This window comes from Daphnia pulex, chromosome 10 (assembly GCF_021134715.1).
Source record: "Daphnia pulex isolate KAP4 chromosome 10, ASM2113471v1".
NCBI lineage: Eukaryota > Metazoa > Arthropoda > Branchiopoda > Diplostraca > Daphniidae > Daphnia > Daphnia pulex.
In genome coordinates, this window is record NC_060026.1 from 4,096,977 (window position 1) to 4,118,941 (window position 21,965).

At 40.1% G+C, this 21,965-nt stretch overlaps 1 protein-coding gene across 2 annotated transcripts; it reads right to left on the reverse strand.

Annotated features, from left to right (window-relative positions):
• Nucleotides 1–2,355: 2,355 nt before the first annotated feature.
• Nucleotides 2,356–11,169, reverse strand: LOC124204227. 2 transcript variants are annotated; one of them, XM_046601272.1, is made up of 8 exons: nt 10,345–11,169; nt 9,372–9,401; nt 5,437–5,633; nt 5,201–5,361; nt 4,896–5,085; nt 4,635–4,737; nt 4,078–4,181; nt 2,356–3,970 (listed from the first exon to the last, which is right to left on the reverse strand). In XM_046601272.1, the coding sequence occupies exons 1-8, from the start codon at nt 10,725–10,727 to the stop codon at nt 3,375–3,377; spliced, it is 1,764 nt and encodes a 587-aa protein (XP_046457228.1). In that variant the 5' UTR covers nt 10,728–11,169; the 3' UTR covers nt 2,356–3,374. The 2 variants fall into 2 exon arrangements, with proteins under 2 accessions (XP_046457228.1, XP_046457229.1); XM_046601273.1 differs by lacking the exon at nt 9,372–9,401.
• Between the last annotated feature and the right edge of the window lie 10,796 nt (nt 11,170–21,965).

The following is a 21,965-nucleotide window of genomic DNA, read 5'->3' on the forward strand; positions in this document are numbered from 1 at the left end:
TGTGTGTGTACTAAATAGTGACTCGTTCCAATGGTTGACAGCTTCGTTTAGATCCGGGCGGCCCTCGGGCGACGAGCCGCTAGTTTTTTCTTTTCTTATTTTTTCCCCGATCGTATTTCAGGTCGATGACTGAATTTTTTTTTTTTCGTGTATAGCTGCAGCTTGTTTATAGATTTGCTTATTTGTTTGACGGTCGTGAGAAAAATAGGAGATGAACGATTTTTTGTTGTTGAAACAAATGAGAATGGCGCGTCCATTGGCCCGCTGCGGTCCCCTCCACCCGTCATAATTCTCGTTCGATGCGGGTTCGAGTAGACGGGGGGGGGGGGATGACGACTTGAAAGGTTGCACACACATGTACACACGGAAAGGAATCCATTCAATAATGCAGGCCATGTCGCATGTGTCGCCGTAGTTTCGTCAAAAGTTGAAAAAAGGGAGGAAAAAGGAGAAAGAGGGAATATATAAATAAATGAAAATAATATGGCGGGAGAGAAGCCATCAGGAAATCAATCAATTAACGAATAGCCGTCGTTGTCCTTAATATCACACTATTATTACACCTTTTGCTTGATTTTGTCAGGCGATTTCGGAATTTTCGTCCAAGTTTGGAGTATCCACCGACATCTAGCGGGGTTTTCAGAGGTTTTTTTTTTATCACGTTAGATGTCGTTTTCGCGGTTGCTGACAGTAGAACTCCAAAGACAGAAGAACTCCACCGACAAGCCGACAATAGAACCCCAAATAAAATTTTAAAAATAATTTTTTTTTATGTCTTTGTATGCGACAGTAAAACTCCAACGACAGTAGAACTCCAAAGACATAAGAACTACTCTTTTAAATATTATTAAAAATACCAGACAATAGAACTCCAGTGCCCGACAGTAGGTATAGAACTCCACTACGCGACAATAGAACTCCAATAAATTCATTAATTATTTTCATGTTCGACAATAGAACTCCAACGGTTTTAAAATTACATTCCTCTCGGTCAATCATTTGTCTCTTATTTGCCGGTCTTGCCGAATGAATCGGATGTATCTCAGAGCAGGAACATGGCATTGTACGGGCAGGTCCAGTGAGTCAACTTTAATCATACCATTGACCCATCACCTTGATCATCGCCTTTTTTTTAGAAATCATCCCGCCAGATGAATTGATCAATCGCGATCCGGCGTATTTGGCTTACGCGGGACTCGGAATAGCACGAAAATTATCCTCTTCACCGATGGCCGGAAAACATTGGTAAATGTTCACAACGAGCCACTGGTGAGCGGTTCGTACGAGCGACTCACGAGACTGTCACAAACGGGAAAGTCGCTGAAGCTCTTGATCCGGTCCTTGCGTTCGATTCATCCCATGACTGATGTCAAAAGAAGCACCAATAGGATCCTATCAGCGCCAAACGTGACGGTCGCAATAATTCCGCGGAAACGATCGGAAACTGGGCGCGCGGATGGCTTCAGGAAACGTGCTGGAGGCTCCAAAGAATTCTTTTTTTCAGGCGGATGGATCCGGATGGCATTGGAAATGTTTGACTCCAACTCTGGAGACCGGAATGCGATAGCGTCTTTTGGACACTAGAGCGCACTGCATATTTTATGAAAAGTGGAGTTCTACTGTCGGGAATAATTTTTGTTGGAGTTCTATTGTCGGACATTTACTGTAATATATTTAAAATTTAATGGAGTTCTATTGTCAAACATGAAAATAATGAAAGCATTTATTGGAGTTCTATTGCCGCGTAGTAGAGTTCTACTGTCGGGCACTGGAGTTCTATTGTCGGGTATTTTTTTAATAATATTTTAAAAAGGAGTTCTTATGTCTTTGGAGTTCTACTGTCGTTAGAGTTCACCTGTCGCATACAAAGACATTTTTAAAAATTATTTAAAACATTGGGGTTCTATTGTCGGTGGAGTTCTACGGTCGCCATACCGTTTTTGCGACCAACAGAACGTGTTTATTCCCAGTTCCCACGAAACAGCAATCCTAACAAAAAAGTGTCTATGCGAACTTTTGTCTAATTTTAATCAGACAAATCAGAGTTTAGAATTTTACACGATGTAGAAGCAGGCAATTTAACAAAAACGGGAACCCGCGTAATATTGATTGGGGCTTCCAAATTTTGCCGTTCCCAGTGTCACATATGCCCGCACATATGAATAAATTCTTAATTTTCATTAATAAAGTTAGAGTGCAATTAAAAAAAAAAGTGTCTTTCCTTCTTTTCCCTTGCCTTTTCTTTACGAATAGAGCTCCCACAACAGTGTTGCACTATTTCAAAAAAATCAAATATTTAATCGTGCAGAAATTATTTTTTTGTAAGAATAATTTTGTTTATGAAAATTTATGGTGTATGTTTTTCACGTTTATTCACATGCAAATACCGTACAACGATATCAAATAAGTAACAAAAACTAGGGGTTTGTGAATTAAGAATGAAGTATTACAATAACGTAATGTAGGGGGGCGCCAATATTCTTGTTATCGATTTGGATTATTTAATCGTTTTATGTTTAATTCTGTATATAAATTAGCATAGGGCAGTACACGCGATACCTTGCGCGCAAATGATTTTCTTCACTTATATACATAGCCGATTTCTAATCAATTGGTAAATTTGAAAAGGCTGTGGCGAGTGTAGATGAGATGGTGAAATAGTGTGGCACAGAAGCGCAGCTGTACAGCGCAATTATAGGGTAGAACGATATCGCTATATAGCATAGCAAAATAGCAAGATCGAATCAGATATTGAATGTCGAGAATAAGATAATATAATGAGTGAATGATGGGCTATTGGAGAAAACAAATCGTAACCTATAGCGTTTGGCATTATAATCTATTATCCGCGAGACTATCTGGGTTTCAAAATATTGAAAGAATACCTATTAGGTAATAAGGAATGGTTGGCCGTGGCTGTTAAACAGTTGCAGTCTAGTCTAGGACATAGATGGTAGTTCTAGTTAATCTAATATGTACGGCACAAACATTTTGATTTACACGGAACGGGTAACATAAACAATAATAGCCATAGTTACAATCAGACAACTTAAAACCTTTTATTTTTTTAATATTTTTTTAAATTATTGTTATTATTATTATTAATTATTATTTTATTTTGTTAATATTTGATTGACATTGAACTTTAACTTTTGGTAATTGATTAAGCGATATGAATTATAAGAGGTCTGGGCAAAGACGGGAACGTTCTATATCAGACAGGCGAGGAGTAGGGGTTTACTTTGATAGTATAGCAGAATACCCACCCCAGAAATTCGAATTTATTTTTTACACGACGTTAACCACTATACATCCTTTTTGTTCTTTAATCATCCTTTCTAGAAGCGAGTGGATCAAGGGAGTTATTTAGATATCTAATGTTTTCGGTTGTCTTTATTAGTCCGTGGATAATGTGTCATCTTTGAATGATGCTGCTGCTGAGGTGGCTGTTGCATCAATCTCTGCATAAAAATTCTGGTAGACCACGACATGTTAGGTGACTCGTCAGCCTCGGGTCGAGTCGTTTCTTCTTCTTCAGTCTCTCGGAAAAGATCGTGATCTTCTAGAGTTGCTAAGGTTGGCACCGCAGATGAGGTCGGACGATAGTTTGGTGCCTGTTGATTGCCTGTGCGATGTGACGTCCTGTGCTTCCCTACTGTGGCTGCGCCTAACACTCCGTCGCCCTTCAATGTCCGGAGCACTGCTTCGTCAGCCTGCTCTTCCTGGGAAGTGTGAATAATACGACTCGAGTGCTGGTGTCGATGCTTGCGCGATGTCGGCTCTTCCAGTATTTCACTCAATGCGTCGAGATCTTCACTGCCGGCGCTTTCCATTTCGTCAAAACGGCCTTTGATGACACTTGATGGCAACTCGAACACACTCCTACCTTCGGGCATTTCAATGACGGTCAGCTCAAGAACGGGCGAAGCGATGTTTGTTGGATCGAAAATTTCGTCGGATCGGATGGAACCTATACACAAACATGTAAAGTCATGGACTATTAAATGGATATCCGTTCATATTACATAAGTCGTGATTATGGTGGCTAAAACAAAATTAGGGTGGTCTCTTGTATACCTTCATTTTCAGAAGAGCAGTTACGCGATCGGAAAAAGCGGCTAACTGGCTTGCGCTGGCCGTCTGTATCTTCGACTTCTATCGCGAGCCCAAAGTTACGGCCATCACTGTTAATAATACCTCACGTTTTTCGAGACATACAGTCCTCGGAAACCGGGCAACTAGAAACGTATATTATAATCTACGATAACCGAGACGTGTTTTCCGTCTCGGAAATCGAGAGTAATAATCGTCCATTCTCATATAAAAGATTAGACTTCGGTAGGAATTGAACTCGGATCTCCGACATCACAGTCGGATGCTGATCCGCTGTGCCATTTCAATATGTTATAGGGAACAGTACCTTTTTGATACATTTTAGGCTGTTTTTTTAACTAGACAAAAGGAAGGGAAAAAGTAGGAAACAAAAATTGAGAATGTACATTTTTGGTCGAGACGTGCTATTGAAAATCGAAGGTTATAACTACCGAAACGGAGAACCTACCGATTTTCGATACATAGTAACAATTTTCGGTAATATGTATTTACCCATAAACGAGACCTTTTTTAACAGTGCACCTGGAGCTAGCCACCATCGAGCGGCCAGTTTAATGTCCAGCTTCATATAATTCTCTTCTTTAGCCATTGCCATTTGAGAGTCTAACAGCTTCTTTTTCTGGGCTATTTACATCGCAGAAAAGAAAAGGAGGTTATTTTCGTTGGCAGAAACCAAAAAATATGTTGTAATATTCTACATAAAGTATAATTTCATATTGCTAGACGCAGATCTCTCAGTATAAGCCTAAAACGAAATATGAGAATAGAAATGCCATATGTACCACGGTTTCGTTTGAGAGCGCGAGTATAATTATGAACCGAGACGCGAATTTTCTCTTCGTCCGAAGGCAGCAACGGCGGGTCAAAGAACGGTGCAGCTTTTAGCGTTTGCAGAGGTTGTTCTAGACCCGCGTATCCTGAGCTGGCATCTACTTTTTCAGGGCCAAAGTTGGCTGAAGGAAACGCCTCTCCCTAAAAAAAAAAATAAATATTGTAGTTAATAACAAGAGCAATAAATGCGCAATCTATAAAATCACTTCCACATTGGTACAGTTATGTTTGCTTTGGCAATCGTTGTTGGACATACCTCAGCGAATTTAAGTAGACGCAATTTAGCTCCAGTGACGTACAGTTGGAAGCCGTCACGAGTCTGAGATTGGATCCCGCTTAGGTTGAAGAACAAATGGAGTGACAGTGGAGTGGATCCTGACGACCAGATCTCTTCGTCCGCGTGTTTCGGCCCGTCACCTGTGACATTGAAAACGTGAGAGTCAGGTATGAAATAATTTACATCAAAAGCTATTAAAATTTCATTCATCGTACATGATGGTTGCAGATAACGAGTGCGTTCCTGAAGGTCGACTGTTGCTTCAGGGCGCTGGAACGGGGAGAAAAATGGGGAAATTGGGGGAGCACCAGGCGACGTCCCTCCCGATATGGACGGAACTTGAGGACGGCCATTAAGGTTAACAAAACCAAGAACATTTCGGAACACCTCTTGTTTACGTTGGAGAGCCGACCTAAAAATTAACAATAAAAATCTTTAACATTAACATCATTAACTTCAATTAACAAAAGGATCGGTATGATGAAAGAAGTGAAAAATTAATAATATAGATTAACAAAGCGGTATAAAATAGTATAAAATTGATGTGATGAGTTAGTAACAGAACCGCTGTTGGTCTGGGGGAGTTAAACCGTTCAAAAGATATGGATACAGCGGTCAAGGTAAGAATTAAGAACAAATAAAATGCAAACTAAAGAGAATGTTCTTATGCAGGTCTCTACGAATCTTTACAGCACTTGCAATTACGGATCGTATAATATTTCATATCGAGCCCACATACTTTGGCGTCAAATACAAAATGTTTTCAATCAAACGTAGGAAGCATTAAAAAAACAAAGCAAATAAAATTGAAATTGAAATATGAATATGACAAGTACAGGAGAGGAGTCTATAATAAATTACTGTATACTGAAACAGACTGTCTAGTAACAATAAATTATCTGATTCGATAAAAGATTGAAATAGCTTTGGTCGCGTCTTTAGTGGTACAACGTGTTCACGAAGAGCGTGAATTCATACTGAATATTTTTTTACGACAGCTTAAATCATTTCGTTGATAAACGTTTAGATTTTTTATCATATTTTTATTAATTTGGATAAATTTCTCGTAGAAAAACAGTTATAGCATAATATACTACGCTTACATGAATTTTCCCTTGTTGTTAATCGCTAGACTAATAGTATATTGTGAAGTAAGCCATTTTATCCCCAACAAATTGTTATTAGATTTTTTTACAAAACGTTATTTGATAATTTAATTTTAAAAAAAATACTTAAACAAATTCTAATCTTTTTCATGTATCGTTTGATCGAAACATGTGGTAGGGAATTTGAGACTTTTGTATGCCATGGGAGGACACAATTGGACCATGGGACACGTGGAGCGTTGGATAAAAATTTATCGGAGCGCGAGATGGGCGCGTGCATCATGCGTCTCCCAGTCGGGCAGTTCCAGACAAGAAAAACCTGGAGCGGTCTGCTTTTTTTCCCTTGATTTCCGTCACAGACACAACCACACGGGCGCAGAACACGTAATGTAAACACAGACGCGTCCATTCTATGACGCACAAACTTATCGGTCCAGACATGCTACTTTTCGACGAACGATGAGGAGCACTGTTTGAAAGCCGAAAACATGCGACGTTGGGAAAAGCCGAAAAGAAGGAGAGAGGAAGGGGGAAAATGAGAAGGAAAGCGAGACACAAAGGAGATGGAGAAAAAGCAGAAGAGGAAAAAGAGGAAGAAGAGGGGAGATGGCGGATGGAGGGGGTTTAGAGGAGCGATGAGGAATGCAGACAGGCCGCCACCACCACCAGCCGGCAAGGGGAATGAAGGACAGTGTCGGCAACACTTCGCACTTCTCAGAAGAGAAGAAGATGAACACAAAACTACCAAAGTCTCTGGCTCTTAAGGGAGGTCCAAACATAAAGGAGGGACCAAGAGGAGGAGGAGGGGTGAGGGTCAGCATCACACACAAAAAGACGAGTACTACACTATACACTATGCGGGAGGAATAACTCAATAGAAAAAATGTAGAGAAACCGTGAAATGCTTCCCTGTCGACTTGTTTTTGGTCTTGACCCCACTTTCATTTCACCACTTCCGTTATAGTATAGTGGCTAGTGGCCCACAGTGCCGAGACATTTGAAAGGAAGAAGGGGGGGGGGGGGGGGAGAGAGATCTCTGGTATTTTTAGTATTGGTATTTTTCACAAACATCCAGTCGTACCAGGCACGAACGGAGCTATTGCTGCCCTTTTTGAGGGAGAAACCAGGGGAGAGCCAAAAGGAAACAGAAGGCATGCAGTCATCATCCATGACTGCTATATGTACGAGGCATCCGACGGGAAAATGTTGGCGGGAAGCGATAGCGCGGGCATGGCCATTGCGCTGGAAATCGGGGGAATAAACTATAAGAGCTTCACAAAAAGCGTCAATGGGCTCATCCATTCATGAACTATTGTGACAAAAAACTGTCTGAGTTCTCTGTGTAGATTGTAAATCGTAGAATAAGAATTGCGTAAATTGTAAGATCCTCGTTGTTTCTTTCCCATTTTGATGAAAGAGCCGAGATCGGGCAGATCGCCTATAGTTCGTTCCCTTTTCCCCTCCTCTTCCCACCAACCCTTTTTCCATTCTTCCCCATTGTACTATGTAGATTGATCGGCCCTTGTCTGCCTCGTGCAGTCTCTACGTCTTTGGAGAAGAAGTGAGTAAATACGAGATTCATTCATCCATCTATTCATTCATTCCAACCTAAGAACTAGCTAGCCCCTTCCCGCCGAATACAAATTCAAGATGTCTGCTGTCTGGCCAAAGCCGCAGCGTTACTAAACTTGTAAAACAAGAATAGACTACGTAGCTATTGATAAACGACGACAAACTATTCTCGAACTAAATAATTATAGCTTGTATCTAGAATTCCCACAGCAAGTTTGGAAACACGCGAATCTTTGCGCGCTTTTAACATGTCGGCTTAATATACGGACTAAAATGTTCGCCTTTTTTGCGCGATAACTCACGTTATAGACGATTATCGCAAAAAATTTAAAATACCCTCGTTAAGAGGAAATAATAAGCTTTTACCAAGAATTTTTTTAATATTATGGTAAACTCCCGCAATGCTAAAGTGTGTGTTATTTTTAAAAAATGCAATTTACATTCAAATATGAAAATTTATATTTAAAGCTAGCACAAACGGTAGATGACATAGCCATCTACAACTGGGTAATTGTAGCGATTCAATCACGGTGTAGGTCGTCACACTCTCGGCGGTAAAAGAGACGCCCAGCAGAAGCCAAAAAATCATGACGCTAAAAAAGTCAAGAGTTTTGGCGTGATTATTATCGACCCGATTTACCGAATGGCTTTTTTCCTCCCACGACTGAAAGTGGCCACCACTTGACTGGATTGACGCAAACCAAAACTGCCAACAAAAAACAGACAAGGCGAGACGTGCCACGGTGTGCCGCGAGCGAAATGTCACAGACATAGATTTGCGCACTCTTTGGCCGTCATCTATTCATACCGGGCACGACATATCTCAATTTAAAATCGGAGCAACAATCAGCCTTTTGTGTGGGTTGACAAATATTAGGGAATCAAGTGAGTGCATTCAGGGCTTGTTCTTCAAGAGAAAAACTATAGCCCGCTCAATTATTCCTTCACTGCTGCGACTATAAATCTACCATCAACTCAAACTAAATAAGCAGTTTAACAGGCTAGACAGGTGACTATAAGTAGGTCTACACAATATTAGCAAGAAATGTCTATAGCAACGGAAGAAAAGTAATAGCGCTCAGCTACTTTGATGCAACTTCCGGCAGTGGCATGCGCGTCATTCATTCGCTAGTTTATTCGAATGAAAAACGGAGCGACGGGTGAATGAATTACCCTTGCAAAATAAACTGGTGCTTTAGTATAGTCTATATATAGCTGTAGCATTCAGAGCATTCGCATACAAGTTATTATTGCATGTCATTAACTTTTCATTCGCTAAATGACGAGACGAGTCGCCATTCTTCAGAGGCAAGTCAAAATTTCAGTATAGCGCAAAGCTGTATAAAACATCGCACTACTTTGCTGTTATACAGCCTACTTGCTACTATAGATAGAAATAATACATTGAAATGCTTTTTGCTGAATGCAAGATAATTACGAAATGGGGCATTGTGATGTCAATGTTTCCTTACCTGCTGTTCATATTAACAGCCACATTTGATCTGAAATTTAAAAAAAGGAAACAACAACAACAACAGAAAAACTATTTTAGAATCAATCAGAATTTTTAAAAACCTCTACTATATAATAATATAATGGCTATATATATTTGCAATACCTAATATACGCAGTGAAACTAATTAAATAGGCCGGCACTTATTGGAATGAGTAAAAGCCATTTAATCTGTGCAACGTTGACGTCTATAGGTACTGATATCAGTACCTATAGATGCCTATCATCATTTATGTTTTTATGAATTTTTCTTACGTACGACAAGGCAATTTACTCGTATCCGATACATCTTATCTTGTCTAAAAATTTATATTTCAATTGATATTTCTTATGCCACTTATTATCAATGAATTGGCAAATACGGATTGGCAGATTAATATCATTCAATTTGGAATGTTTGCGTGTCAGCAACTTCCTGTGCGTGAGGGATTGCGCCTTTAGCGTTCATGCAATCGAAGTCCGCAATATAGACCCATGAGCCACCCACACAGTGAAATGTAATCAACTAAACGACAAAAAGACTAATTATTATACCATCAACCAAAATTAATTAAAGCGAGTTTAGGTGTCTAGGTGATGGGGTGCAACTTAAACAAGTCCTAGGCCTAATCAAACAAAATCACACAGAAATGATTAACTCCTTTGTTAACTTATATTTACAATCTAAGCAGCAATATCATTTTCTAATTTGAATTTCTAATTACTAATAATGATCGTAGAGATCTAATTATTTATTTCCGCAAAACAAGAAACCAAATTATCCCGTTAACAAAAAAAAAGTAAAGCTAAAAAATAAAACAAACAAAATGAGCCTAATTGCCCGAAATTATTGATACTCCTACATTGTATCGAGTGTAATAGAGAATAAATAATAACGTGATGGACACTCAGGGTGAAAAAAAAGCTTCAACTATATTTTAAGAAGCTATTACCTGTTGCGTTGATTAATGATGCTTTGAGCGTCATAAGCGGACGCAGATCCGCCCGCCGCTTCCGGATGAGCAACATGCAGCGATGAATGCTGATGGTGTTGTTGATGCTGGCGGCTGTTGGTGGGGAAATTGTGATGATTGACACTGCTGGAATGGCGGATGGCGATCTGCTTTTGGCGGGAGGCTTCGACATCTTCGTTGCTGACGTTGTACAAACGAAGGAGGTCTTCGACGAGCGGCGACGAAGGGGACGAAGCAGAAGGGTCGGCCGCCGTGTCGAACAGCGGCAGACACTCGATCGTCGTCAACACATAAACCAGCACGAAACATATCAACAAACGCCGAGCCGCGACTCGCTCCATTGGACAAACAAACGTTTTCATTTTTTAAAGGGCCCGCTTTTGATCGCTCTGGTCAACCGAAGTAATTGCAAATGAAAAACAAAACGCAGGGAACTATAAGTTGAAACGCGGTTGAAAACTATTGAAACCCAAAACGAATGCGGCCAATTGCCAGAAGGAATTCACAAAATGACAATCAACTGGCTGCTGGATTATGGAATCTAACGAATGAATGGTAAGAGTTAACCTGTCAATGAATGAATGAAACCCGTCAAGTGACAAAAAATCAAATCTGATGTATAAGAAAGAGAGGTGCAAGTGGGCGCAACTATTTCTGGAACGCCGCGCGGAAACGGCGGGAGTCGGAGTGAGAATGGAGAAAAACGATAGCCAAAACCCGACTATATAGACTGGCGGAGTGATGCTAGAGCTAAGAATGGTGAGACACGGCGTGCGCTCAAGTGGAGGCGGAAGGATGGACTGAAGGCGGGCAAAAGTTTCGGGCCGGTGCAAAGTCTTGAGGTGCTGGTCTGGGACACACAGGCAGCTATAGCAGCAGCAGCAGCCGAGAGAGGAAGAAGGAGGAGATGAGAGGCGGAGGGAGTGAAGAAAAAAGAAGAGGGGGGGAGGAGGAAAAAGAGATGGTGAATGGGAAAGAAAGAAGGAAACCCAAAATGATGGAAAGAGAAGAGTATCTATATACTATGTGCTGCTGCTTGTGTGTATATATCTGTCTGGATTTATACTCTCTCACACAAGTCTGACGAGGTTGCTTGCTGCGCTTTCGTTTGGTCGCTCTGTCTGTGTGTATATGCTATATGGCGAACGTGTCTGATGTGCGTGCGTGTGTGCCTGGTATATGATGGGTATGGCTGTATGCATTGGTGATATTTTCTATGTGGTGATGATGACGGATAATCAGCCCAAAGGTTATTCTCTCTCTCTATCGCCTTGCCAGAGCTTAAGCACTTTGGGTGTGTGGGCGGTGGAATAATATAAGAAGACTCGGCAAGGAGAGGGAAAAGTTTATATAAAAACATACATAAAAGAGAAAAAAAAACGGGCTTGAACGTGTTTTTAGTCTCTTGGCAAAGCCACAGCACGGATGAGTGAATAAGTGAATGAAGCGGGCGGGCGGGCGGGCCGTCAGACATTTCACTCGACTTCTTTTCTCCGAGACCAAATGCCAATATATCCGACGGCCAAAAAAGCCAAAATAAAAAGTGATGCATTGATAAAAGTAAAAAAGAGAGAGAGAGAAGGGCATCAGCAACAAAAAAATCAGATAGAGTATTATTTAAGAGAAGAAAAACTTGATTGTGTATTATAGAAGAGAAAAGAGATATAGGAAAATAGAAAAAAGAGGGCGGGAGTGCTGCTGAAGAGAGCGTGGGATCTCAGCGTTGACGGCCTGCTGCGGAAAGACAGCTGCTGAAAACACACGTCACGTCAAAAGACATGTGGTTGCGTCAGTCTTTTATGACGATCATCCAGTATTGTTATATATCCGACTGCTCTTACAGTCTCTTGCTGAGATCTGGTGCAAGTACGTCGCTCTATAGTCTCTTTTTTACTTTGTATTAATTTCTTTTTATAATAGAGGCACGCGATGTATATGAAAAGGTGACTGATCGCAAGATATCAGGTGGAAATGGCAAACATTATACGGTACATTAGTAGATTTGTATCCAGATATTGTCTTCAATTTATTTTGAATGCGTTGCACAGTACTTTGGATATTCGTAATTGGATGTTTATCTTAGTTTACCATCGACTTTTTCTGTCGTTCAATTGTGGATGTATTATTCGATTTCATACATTTTGTATGAATCATTTGATAACTTCAAAGGCTTCTTACTTGCTGGAACTGATGTAAATGTACTATATATCAAGTGCATTGACCGAAAAACTTAACAGGTTTCTCTCAGCTCAAAGTGTATAATGAGAACAATAATAGCCTATATTTTACCAAGAATATAAATCCGAACAAATCATTTGCTCTCAATTATAAGGACTAGACTTCTGCGGCTTTCAGTGCCTGAAGATAATACATCAGTCTAGCCTTATTTCCAACAACTCTCATGTCATTACGAAGCGACTCTTGGAAATGTAGACCATAATTTCAAGGTAAACTTGAATGATTGGTGGGCGAGTATAGGAGAGGAGATGCTGGTGGAGTATATAGTTGAATTGCAGGCTTAATGGCTAATTGCCTAATACGCCAGGGCATATTGTGAAACATCTAGCTGGCAATAAAAAAAAAAAACTCACAGCCTTGACATGACAAGATTATTCAGCTTATTTTTTTTGTTGCAGGTCCGTTATCAGAAACAAGATAATTTGGCATCGTGCCATACTTGAAGGTTGGTGGACGGTTCTTAATTATTTAATTTAATCAAATCCACAATATTTTGTGAAGCATTTCAAGTGAGATTGATGGTATATGTTTGTGTACTATATATGATATGTTTGCCCTTAGTTTAAGTGCTTGGAGGCAGGAATTTTCCAATGAGATCCCCCTCCCCCCCTCTATTAACATCGTTAAGATCTGAGTAGGTATGATGAATTCGGGATGAATTGAATTACAACGTTTTATTCTTTTGCAAAAAAAAAAAAAATGTCTGCTTGATTGACGCTCGCTCCGTGGAGTGCCAGTAAATTTGTTACCCGGTCAAGAGCGGACTGTTCAATTTTGCATTGCATAATCATTTTAATAAACACTGTGATTTGTGATTTCGACTATAAAAGCGTCTAACAATTAATGATGTGTATTTTAACCTTGAAGGTGTCCTTGATAAGGCAGAATCACAGGCTGATTTCTGATTCCCGTTGGCCCTCCAAAATTTTTACAAACAAACAAAACAAATTCAAATAGATGGACGATAATTAGACGGTCAGGCGGAACAGGCGAAACCTTTTTGAAAGCAAAAGCTTCGGGGGAATTACTATACCTAACAGATGGATACCGAGAAAAATATAGTTGATTTTGTATTACACGCTATACAACTATTGATAGTGCATTATATACTTGGAAGAATGAAGTCAGCCATTCATATTTAATCGTGACTATATTTTGTTTACTACTTTCCGGATATAGATGTCTGCAGGTCCGCAGCAGCAACATTCAGATAGCTGATATTACATCATCGTGAAATCGTGAAGATCCGGGGCCAAACAAAACAAACGTATCGGAGAGCGTGACTATGCCGTTCTCATTTTCATGAAATGGGACCACCTCAAAACAAGTAGACTATACTATAGTAAATGCTGTTTAATCATTTTCGATTGTGAAGGTAGGCCTAACATGAGTCACAAGAAACACCAAATTATTTAATGTATAAAACTTACCTGTTATTTCGTCACCGCTTCATTTTCACGTGTCACAGCAGTCTTATTCGGAATGCAATTTGATGGGGGGAATCAGCACAAATAATGAATATAAGTTTCCTACAGACAGACATAATATAGTACTGATGTAAATCGCCCTTCTTTGAGTCTATATGGACTGTGGACTTTGGTGGCTGGCCAGTGGCCACAATCACAGCAGAGGCTCGACTTGCTGCTGTCCCCCCGAAGGCCTTGATAGTACGTCGCGAGCACGGCCTGATTTTGATTTCCAAAGCTCGGAGTTCGTTTCCAGGAAGTTTGTTTCATGAAACTGATTTGATTTTTACATCTCATGGTGCTGGTGAGTTATTGTGATATGGGATATGGCAAGAAGAAATGTTCTTCTTTTTTCTTCTTCTTCTTCTGCTCTTACAGCTGATGCAACTTCTGCGCGCATTGCAGGGCGTTGGGTGCACATTTGAGCCATTGCGAAGGTCCCAATAAGAAGTTAACTCCAACGGCTCTATCCGTCATCGCACCGACCCGATTCCCCCTATACATAATCGAGTGTGGAGTTACATCCAACCCCCCTTTTTTCCATTACATCCGCATCCAACCCTCCAGCATTTTCTTTATGCGGAATGGCATCGATACAGGCCAACTGCGAAACTATTCCACGTAATATACACCCAGCAGCAGCACTATATAATATAGTCTCAACATGCGACTTATGGGCTTTTCCACATCATATAAAGAACGCATCACCCGTGCGGTTATACAGTCCTTTTTATATCTGCGATCATTCGCCAAATCTACCGCGATGATGTGATGAGAAAATAAAGGCCGCCAACAGCACCACACGTCTGCCAACACATCGTTGAAAATCTTCCATTTATGACCGCGTTCTTCTTCATTTATAGTGTAATCTTATTGTAGCCAAACTTTTCTTAAGTTTCGTTCACATATTTTCTTTGAAAACCACACCGCATTTGAGCCCCGCCGTGCAGCGCAGAAGCACGCAAGTTCGTGATGGAAATAAGGGCCTGTATAATAAATATAGAAACATATAGAAACTTGTTCACGTGCGTCAATTATATTTTCGTATGCTTTTATTGTTGGTTGATGCGGAAATTCTTGGATTTGATCCTTTCTTGTATAGAGAAGAATTTTATTAATTTTGTATAATATACTGTACATACCGGTAATACACCCACACGGCAGTTTTTGCCATCTGCGTTCGAAATAGATTTCACATAAGATCTTCTTAAATCTGTAAAAGTATAGCTTTTTGAACCAATAAAATATGAATTGGGAGTGACGCACTGATGAAAGCGTAATTATTAGTATGTACAGGCTATATGTATAATACGTATATAATATAATATATACAAGATGATTTTTGATATTTGCATTTCGTTAGAATGATGAGCGCTAAATATAGCAGCTATATATAGGAAACATTTCGTCATAGAGGTAAAGCACCTGGGAACAATAAAAATCCGATAAATCCAACAGCAGCATGCCAGCCGTTGTAAAATAGCACGCAATAGTTTGGGGGAAACCAAAGTTAGAAGAACTTTCTCTTCGCCAAAAAACCTTGTAGTTATAAACCTGTACCGAAAGTAGACAAAAATGTTGGTGTTGCAATTGCCAGTCGAAGGGATTAAGCAATAAATGTTCCTCGATTATTTTCCCGTTGACTAAGTAGCTCGTTAAATCTCTTATTCGTCTAAATATATATTCAAGAATGAGCACGACGCGGAAGCTCGTGACGCGATACCAAGTCAGACAGACAGACAGCAATGAGCAGTCTGCTAATGTCGTAGATCCTGTTTAGCCAACCAGCGATGGAATGTCATGGATTTCTTTCAATGGAATGACCACGACGAAAATACACAGCACACACGCTACTTTGATTTCACAGCGGCTTCGTGCATGTCTGGCATGCAAGCAGCACACTCACAACGCGCTGATCCAATGGTTCTTTCCGTCGAGATTACCACAGTTGCTTATATAGACAGAATGTCGAAAAAAAGAAAAATAATAACAACATTATCAATATACGTACGTAGATAAAATTAAAAGTTGAACGGGTCCAGTCTATATAGCAATTTATGTTTGCGGGAAAAACCAGCGCAGCAGAGTAGTAGCTACACAGCTGTCGTTGTTAACTGACCTTGCTGACTGCGTGATTTCAAAAGAGATTTCGTTTCTTCTAATAATTAAAAATAAAATAATTCCAGACGTTTACAACGTAATCGTTCATTTGGTTTCGTTTCTTCTTTTTAATTTGTCTTATAGAAATAACAGAATTTTAAGTTTAAACCAATAATTTCTGATACCTTATTGCTGTTATTGTCATCATTTTTATTTAGCTCGCATAGTTAGAGCGTTGTAATTGTCCAGGGAAATACTCGTCTGTAAATAGCGCCCAATATAATCCCCGTATGCGCTGATTATTATTGTTTATGCCAGTTTATATACGAGCGCTGTGTGTGTCCTGCATGCTTGTTGCGTTGTGTGCTGTTATCTTTCGTGTATACGCACGCGAGTCGTCTAGCCGCGATGAAGCAACAAGCCGATCCGTCGCAACAGGCGATCCGCTGATCGTGTCGAATTTCTTGGCCGGATATGCATTCACACGACTTTGCTGGTGCACGGCTCTTTTACATTAGAGTCGCATCGGATATCTTATATACAGCCGTTATAACCGTCAACCGTACATTCCGATACCAACAGTGCTGGGCAGTCGTCTCTAAATTTGTATATACGCATATCTGATGATGGCCTGGTTGATACGTGTGAAACTGTTTAATTATCAAAGTTACCACCGTAAAACAGTTGAGCAACTGTAAGGGGCCAATTAGTCTTCTGTATTTATAGAAAAAAGATTGATTTGTATAGGCCTGTGTATAGAGATGCTGTCAGGAGTAATCGATTCCCCCCAAACCAACAGGGAATCAACAAGTCTATAGGCCTGTGGGCTATTTTCTTTGCTTGCGCAACCAGCAGCGTGTATAAGAGAAACGAAAGAAGACGGAACTGAAAAATATCTGCATGTCCAGAGATTTCTTGCCGTTGTCCAGCCATCAGCCATTACGCAGTCTGCCGCTGCCGCAGAGTTTATACAATCAACAAACAGAAAGGTCACTGACGCGCGTCAATGCGCCTATCGACACAAGAAAGTTTTACATAAGAATCAAAGATGTGTGAAGAATCATTTTCAAATGTTATACGTTATACATATTTGCTTGTTAGTGTTGAAATCTTCTCTTTCAGTTAACGATGTCTGCTGACAGTGTCGCTTAATAATTATATAAGGCTACGTGACTTCGGTCATCTATGAGATGAGTCGATGGTGCATCAAATAACGTATCAAACTTACAGTATTATCTTGCTTTGAATCCTTTAACAAATGACCCCACTGCTGCATGTGCACTGTTCAGAAGCCTTAATAAGGTGCCTTGGCTCTGAATAACCAGTTAGATACAATGGTATTGACTCTATACCTATAACCAAAGGTTCGATTTCTTTTTTCCTTATTATAGTGAGTTGCAACATGCTCATGGAATTTCCAGCACCATTTTCTTACAACACGAAATTTTGTGATTTGTGTCCCGCGGGTCCCGCGACAATCTAGATAACAACAAAAAAGAAAGGAACCAAAAAATATTACTACATGCCGAAATCAAATATATTCCATTCGGCATCACCCCTATTAATGTACAACAGCTTTTCTATATGCGAAGATGAAATATAACACGAACGTTCGGGTTCGGACGTCAGCAGTTGACTCCGCGCACAGACAAATGAAAGGAAAAGAATTAAGTGCGTATGGTAATTATAGTTGACAGTGTCTTATATATAAGTTGGTGTCGGTGCGTTGGTGCTGCCTTCCAGCCTTGCTAATAAATGATTGTATTTCAGGAAATAATCAAAAATGTATGATAGTTTTCTATACCGTGGTATCATGTATAGCTTGTTGATCTCAAATGTGCTGGATGTACAAAGTTTGGTTTGAATATGTATACAGTATGTTTTTGTTGTATATTCAATCCCCTCTTATATATTGGCTTCCACTCTGAAAATTGCACGCACCTCCGCGAAAAGTCCAATTAACCTTTTGAATGCTGCTGCAAACGTATTAACTATTCACAGCATGAAGGGGCGCAGCAGGAATAAGGAATAAACTTATATACAGAGACAGAATGGGTGATGGGGTGCAACGAACTCACAGGTTGAAAGCAAAAGCGGGAGCAAAAGGCGTTTCTCACCAAGTCACCATTTTCAAACTGTTTTCCATAACTGACAACCGCTCTTGTAACTTTCCGATCAACTATATATACGTCTACGTGTAAATATAGTTTGAAACAAGCTGTATAGGCCTATCCAATATGAGTTGGATAAAGTCGCCGCCGACCGTCTCCGTGGTGATAAATTGGACACCGTCTTTCGATGGTGATAAATGTACAGTCATGAGTCGACGACCTTTTCAACAACCCCAAAGTTTCTCCTGCAAAGCATCTGCTGTCTTCTAGGAGCTGCTTCTGTCAGAATTGTCAGAAATTGCTTGGCTTCTCGGAAAGTCGTCTGCTGCGTGGGCGGCCCAGACATCATCTCACCAGAGCAGCAAAATGTGCACTTCATCTTTCGATTTGTATATTTATTTTGTGGATAGATAATAAGTGTAAGGAACTAATTATCATTTGATAATTGGGATTTTATCTGTATATTATTTTTACAAATGAGTACTATGTACACAGTGTGGTTGTTTATTTGTTTAAAGTCCGATCAGCTCATCAGTACATGGTGCGTTCATAATTGACATAATTCAAGCCAGGAAGCTGAAAGTCAAACACAGAAATCCGAGGGAAATTTCTAGAACTGATTAGAACAACCGCAGTTCTGCAAAACATCCATGACGAGGGACATATTATTAAGCGAAAATGAAAGAGAGGCGCATGAGGTCCATTTCCGTGACGTCATTCTCGGTCGTATTTTCCCTATATCAATTTCCGAAGTTCTTCATGTGTATAGTCTTAATATCATAGATGCACTTGGCATGAATCACGATTCCACCGTTTGGTGGAATATGGCCATGAGGGGCCACGTTAAAAGGGCCAAAAAACGGCCAAGTATACTATAGAATAGTTTGGGTGGGTACTGTATGCAAATGGAAAGTGGATAAGGTGTTGCGTCATCTAGAGAACCCAATGTCAAAGAGGGTAAGATTTCACTTAATTTATGACTCCGCTCCGGGCTCCGCTCGAAACAAAGGCGCCCTAGCTCGGTGTTCCGGATATTGTTGAACAACACGATGGAGTGGTATACAATATCAAAAAAGAAATAATTACAACAGAGAAATACGAGTAGGCTGACTAATGTGGTCCTTACAGACGATTTCGACAGGATTTCAACGGAGTTCGATTACTAAGTAGCTTTGCATGACAGCTTACAGAAAGTACAAATTAGCTCTGTGCAATAGCTCTAATAGCTCTATAAGAGCTATTGGCCAGTGGTTTCACTGATTGTACCTTGACTCATAAAAAAATAAGACTCATAAATAATAATTTCAATATAAGTCTAATGAAACTATACTAAATATTCGAAAATATATCCAACGAAGAGTTGGAATGCTTGAAATAATTATCTTTTAAACATTTCATAATTTGCTGTTATAAATATGCCCCTTCCGCTCCACTCTCCAGCTGGCATTATAAATTAGATGTTGCGAAAATTCGAATCCAGATGTGATAGCGCTGTTATTTCAGACCATTTACTGGTGTACGTAAATGTTGTGATTTCAAACCGATAAGTAAACCTCGTTTTGGCAATGAAACTTATAATTGATAATAACTTTTTTATGACAGAGGAAACCACCCGATTACAAAAATTAAAAATTGAGCCATGTCTGCGATCTTGTGAAATCTGATCTCTCGTAACGCGTCGTAACGTTGATTCCATTTTATAATTAAATCATTTTTCCTCATTTTATTTTCCAGTCTCAATTTCACGCCGTACTGTCGAATATTAGTGGACGCGTGTGTTGGCTGGCTGCCGACAAATATCATCAGCATGCGATGTTATTTCGAGACTAGTAGACTAGTAGACGCAGTAGCTAGCGTGTCCAAATCTAATAACGTTGAATTATTTTTATTTATTATTATTATTGTCACGCTGCGTCTGATCAGAGCAATAATCGAGCGGCTATCAGAAACCTTCGCCGTTCACCCGAGAAGATATCAATCCATTTCTGAAATCTATAAGCGAGCGATGATGAAAGGCTCGGAATAGAACTGGCAAAGGGAAACGATTTCACAAATAAAAAATACCACGACTAATCTAGAAGGCGCTTTTTCTCCGAAAGGTCAAATGGGTGTCATCGATTTATTCCGGTATTAGACTATTAGGTATACGATACATGCATATAGCAATACGAGCTCGAGTCAAAAATCGTATCCTGAATAGATACGTACTGTAAGTTCCCGTCAGACAGCAAAAATAATACCAGTGCGTTCTTAGCGGTTCATAGACACAACATATCGCATACTGTAAATAAATCTTGTATGTTAATTTAATACTCTGTGAATGCACAGTTCCGTTGGAGATGTCAGACGTGCATTATATAGAGTGCGTGTATATAGCTTATTGTGAACCCAATAAAATAACCGACTTTCATAGCGGGCGGAAGCAATATATATATAGGAGCGATTCCCATGCATCACTCGATAGACACGGTTGAAATCATATCGAGTTGATACCGTCGAGACGCTTGAAACGCTATTGAAACCATTATATAGGCTCTTCTCCTGTTCGAACAATAAAAAAGCCTCGCGTGACCAGATGAAGGCTGATTTCAAATAAGCCAAAAGGTCGGTAGCCGGCCGGCCCTCTTTATATGGCGGGAATGTCCAGCGGATGTCTAGCATATACTGTTTCCTCCTTTACATATTATTCGCCATTCAAATGAGCATCTCGCAATCAACGGCGGAGTCATCGATCAAATAAAAGGAATTGCGGTTGGGCGCTTGACGACGAGGTGATTCAGTTTCCTATGTACATCATTATACTTGCGCGATCTATTCCCGCCATCCTCGGGCAATGTTACACATCCTGAAGGTCAGCTTCCAGTCGCCCGCCCGCCCTCGTCATGCAAGCTTGCTGGCCTAACGGCGGGCGGCAGCATGACGCCATTGACGCCCTGATTCGAGAATTGACGTATGCTGATCCTTTTGCCACGGATTATTTATCTACTATTACTGCTGTTAAGGAACATCGTGATTTTTCACATTTTATTCACGCGGGTTATTATATTGCGTTTGCTTATACAGAAGTGAAATTTACTACTATCAAGTTCATATTTTCTCTAGTCAGTTATTTGTAATCTCGAAAACTCGGATTCATTATAAAAACATGTTTGCGTGTGTATAAACTATAAAGCCATATCGTCCAAACAGATTTTCTCACAACAGCGAGCACAACAGGCCTGCATTAGGTCATTCAGGGTTTATTTCGAAGGTTATAGGTGCCCTGCAGATCCCAAAATCAAAGGATAATGTAGATGATGACGCAGGCTGTTTAATAAGGCGAGCTGAACATAATATACTTCAAGAAACCGGAAACTCGATTAGTTATCTTAAATATTTACTTTCTTTTTTGTTTTTCAATGTAGATTTATTTTCACGCCTGACGTCCTCAATATTTTCAAGATTATCCCAAGCCTCGTTTCCTTTCAGGCATCGTAACAGCCAGGTCAGTGTCGTCCGACCGGCACAATTTTCTCCGGGCTGTTTCAAGCGACGCCAGAACCAGTCCCGCACTCCCGCTCGTCCAAAGTTATGTAACAATAACAAATAAACATATCGGTTGATTGTGGCTCGCAATCACACGGCTGTTGAGGCAACCGAAAAGGATATAAAGCAGTTAAAAGGCAGCACCATATCTCCGCGCCAG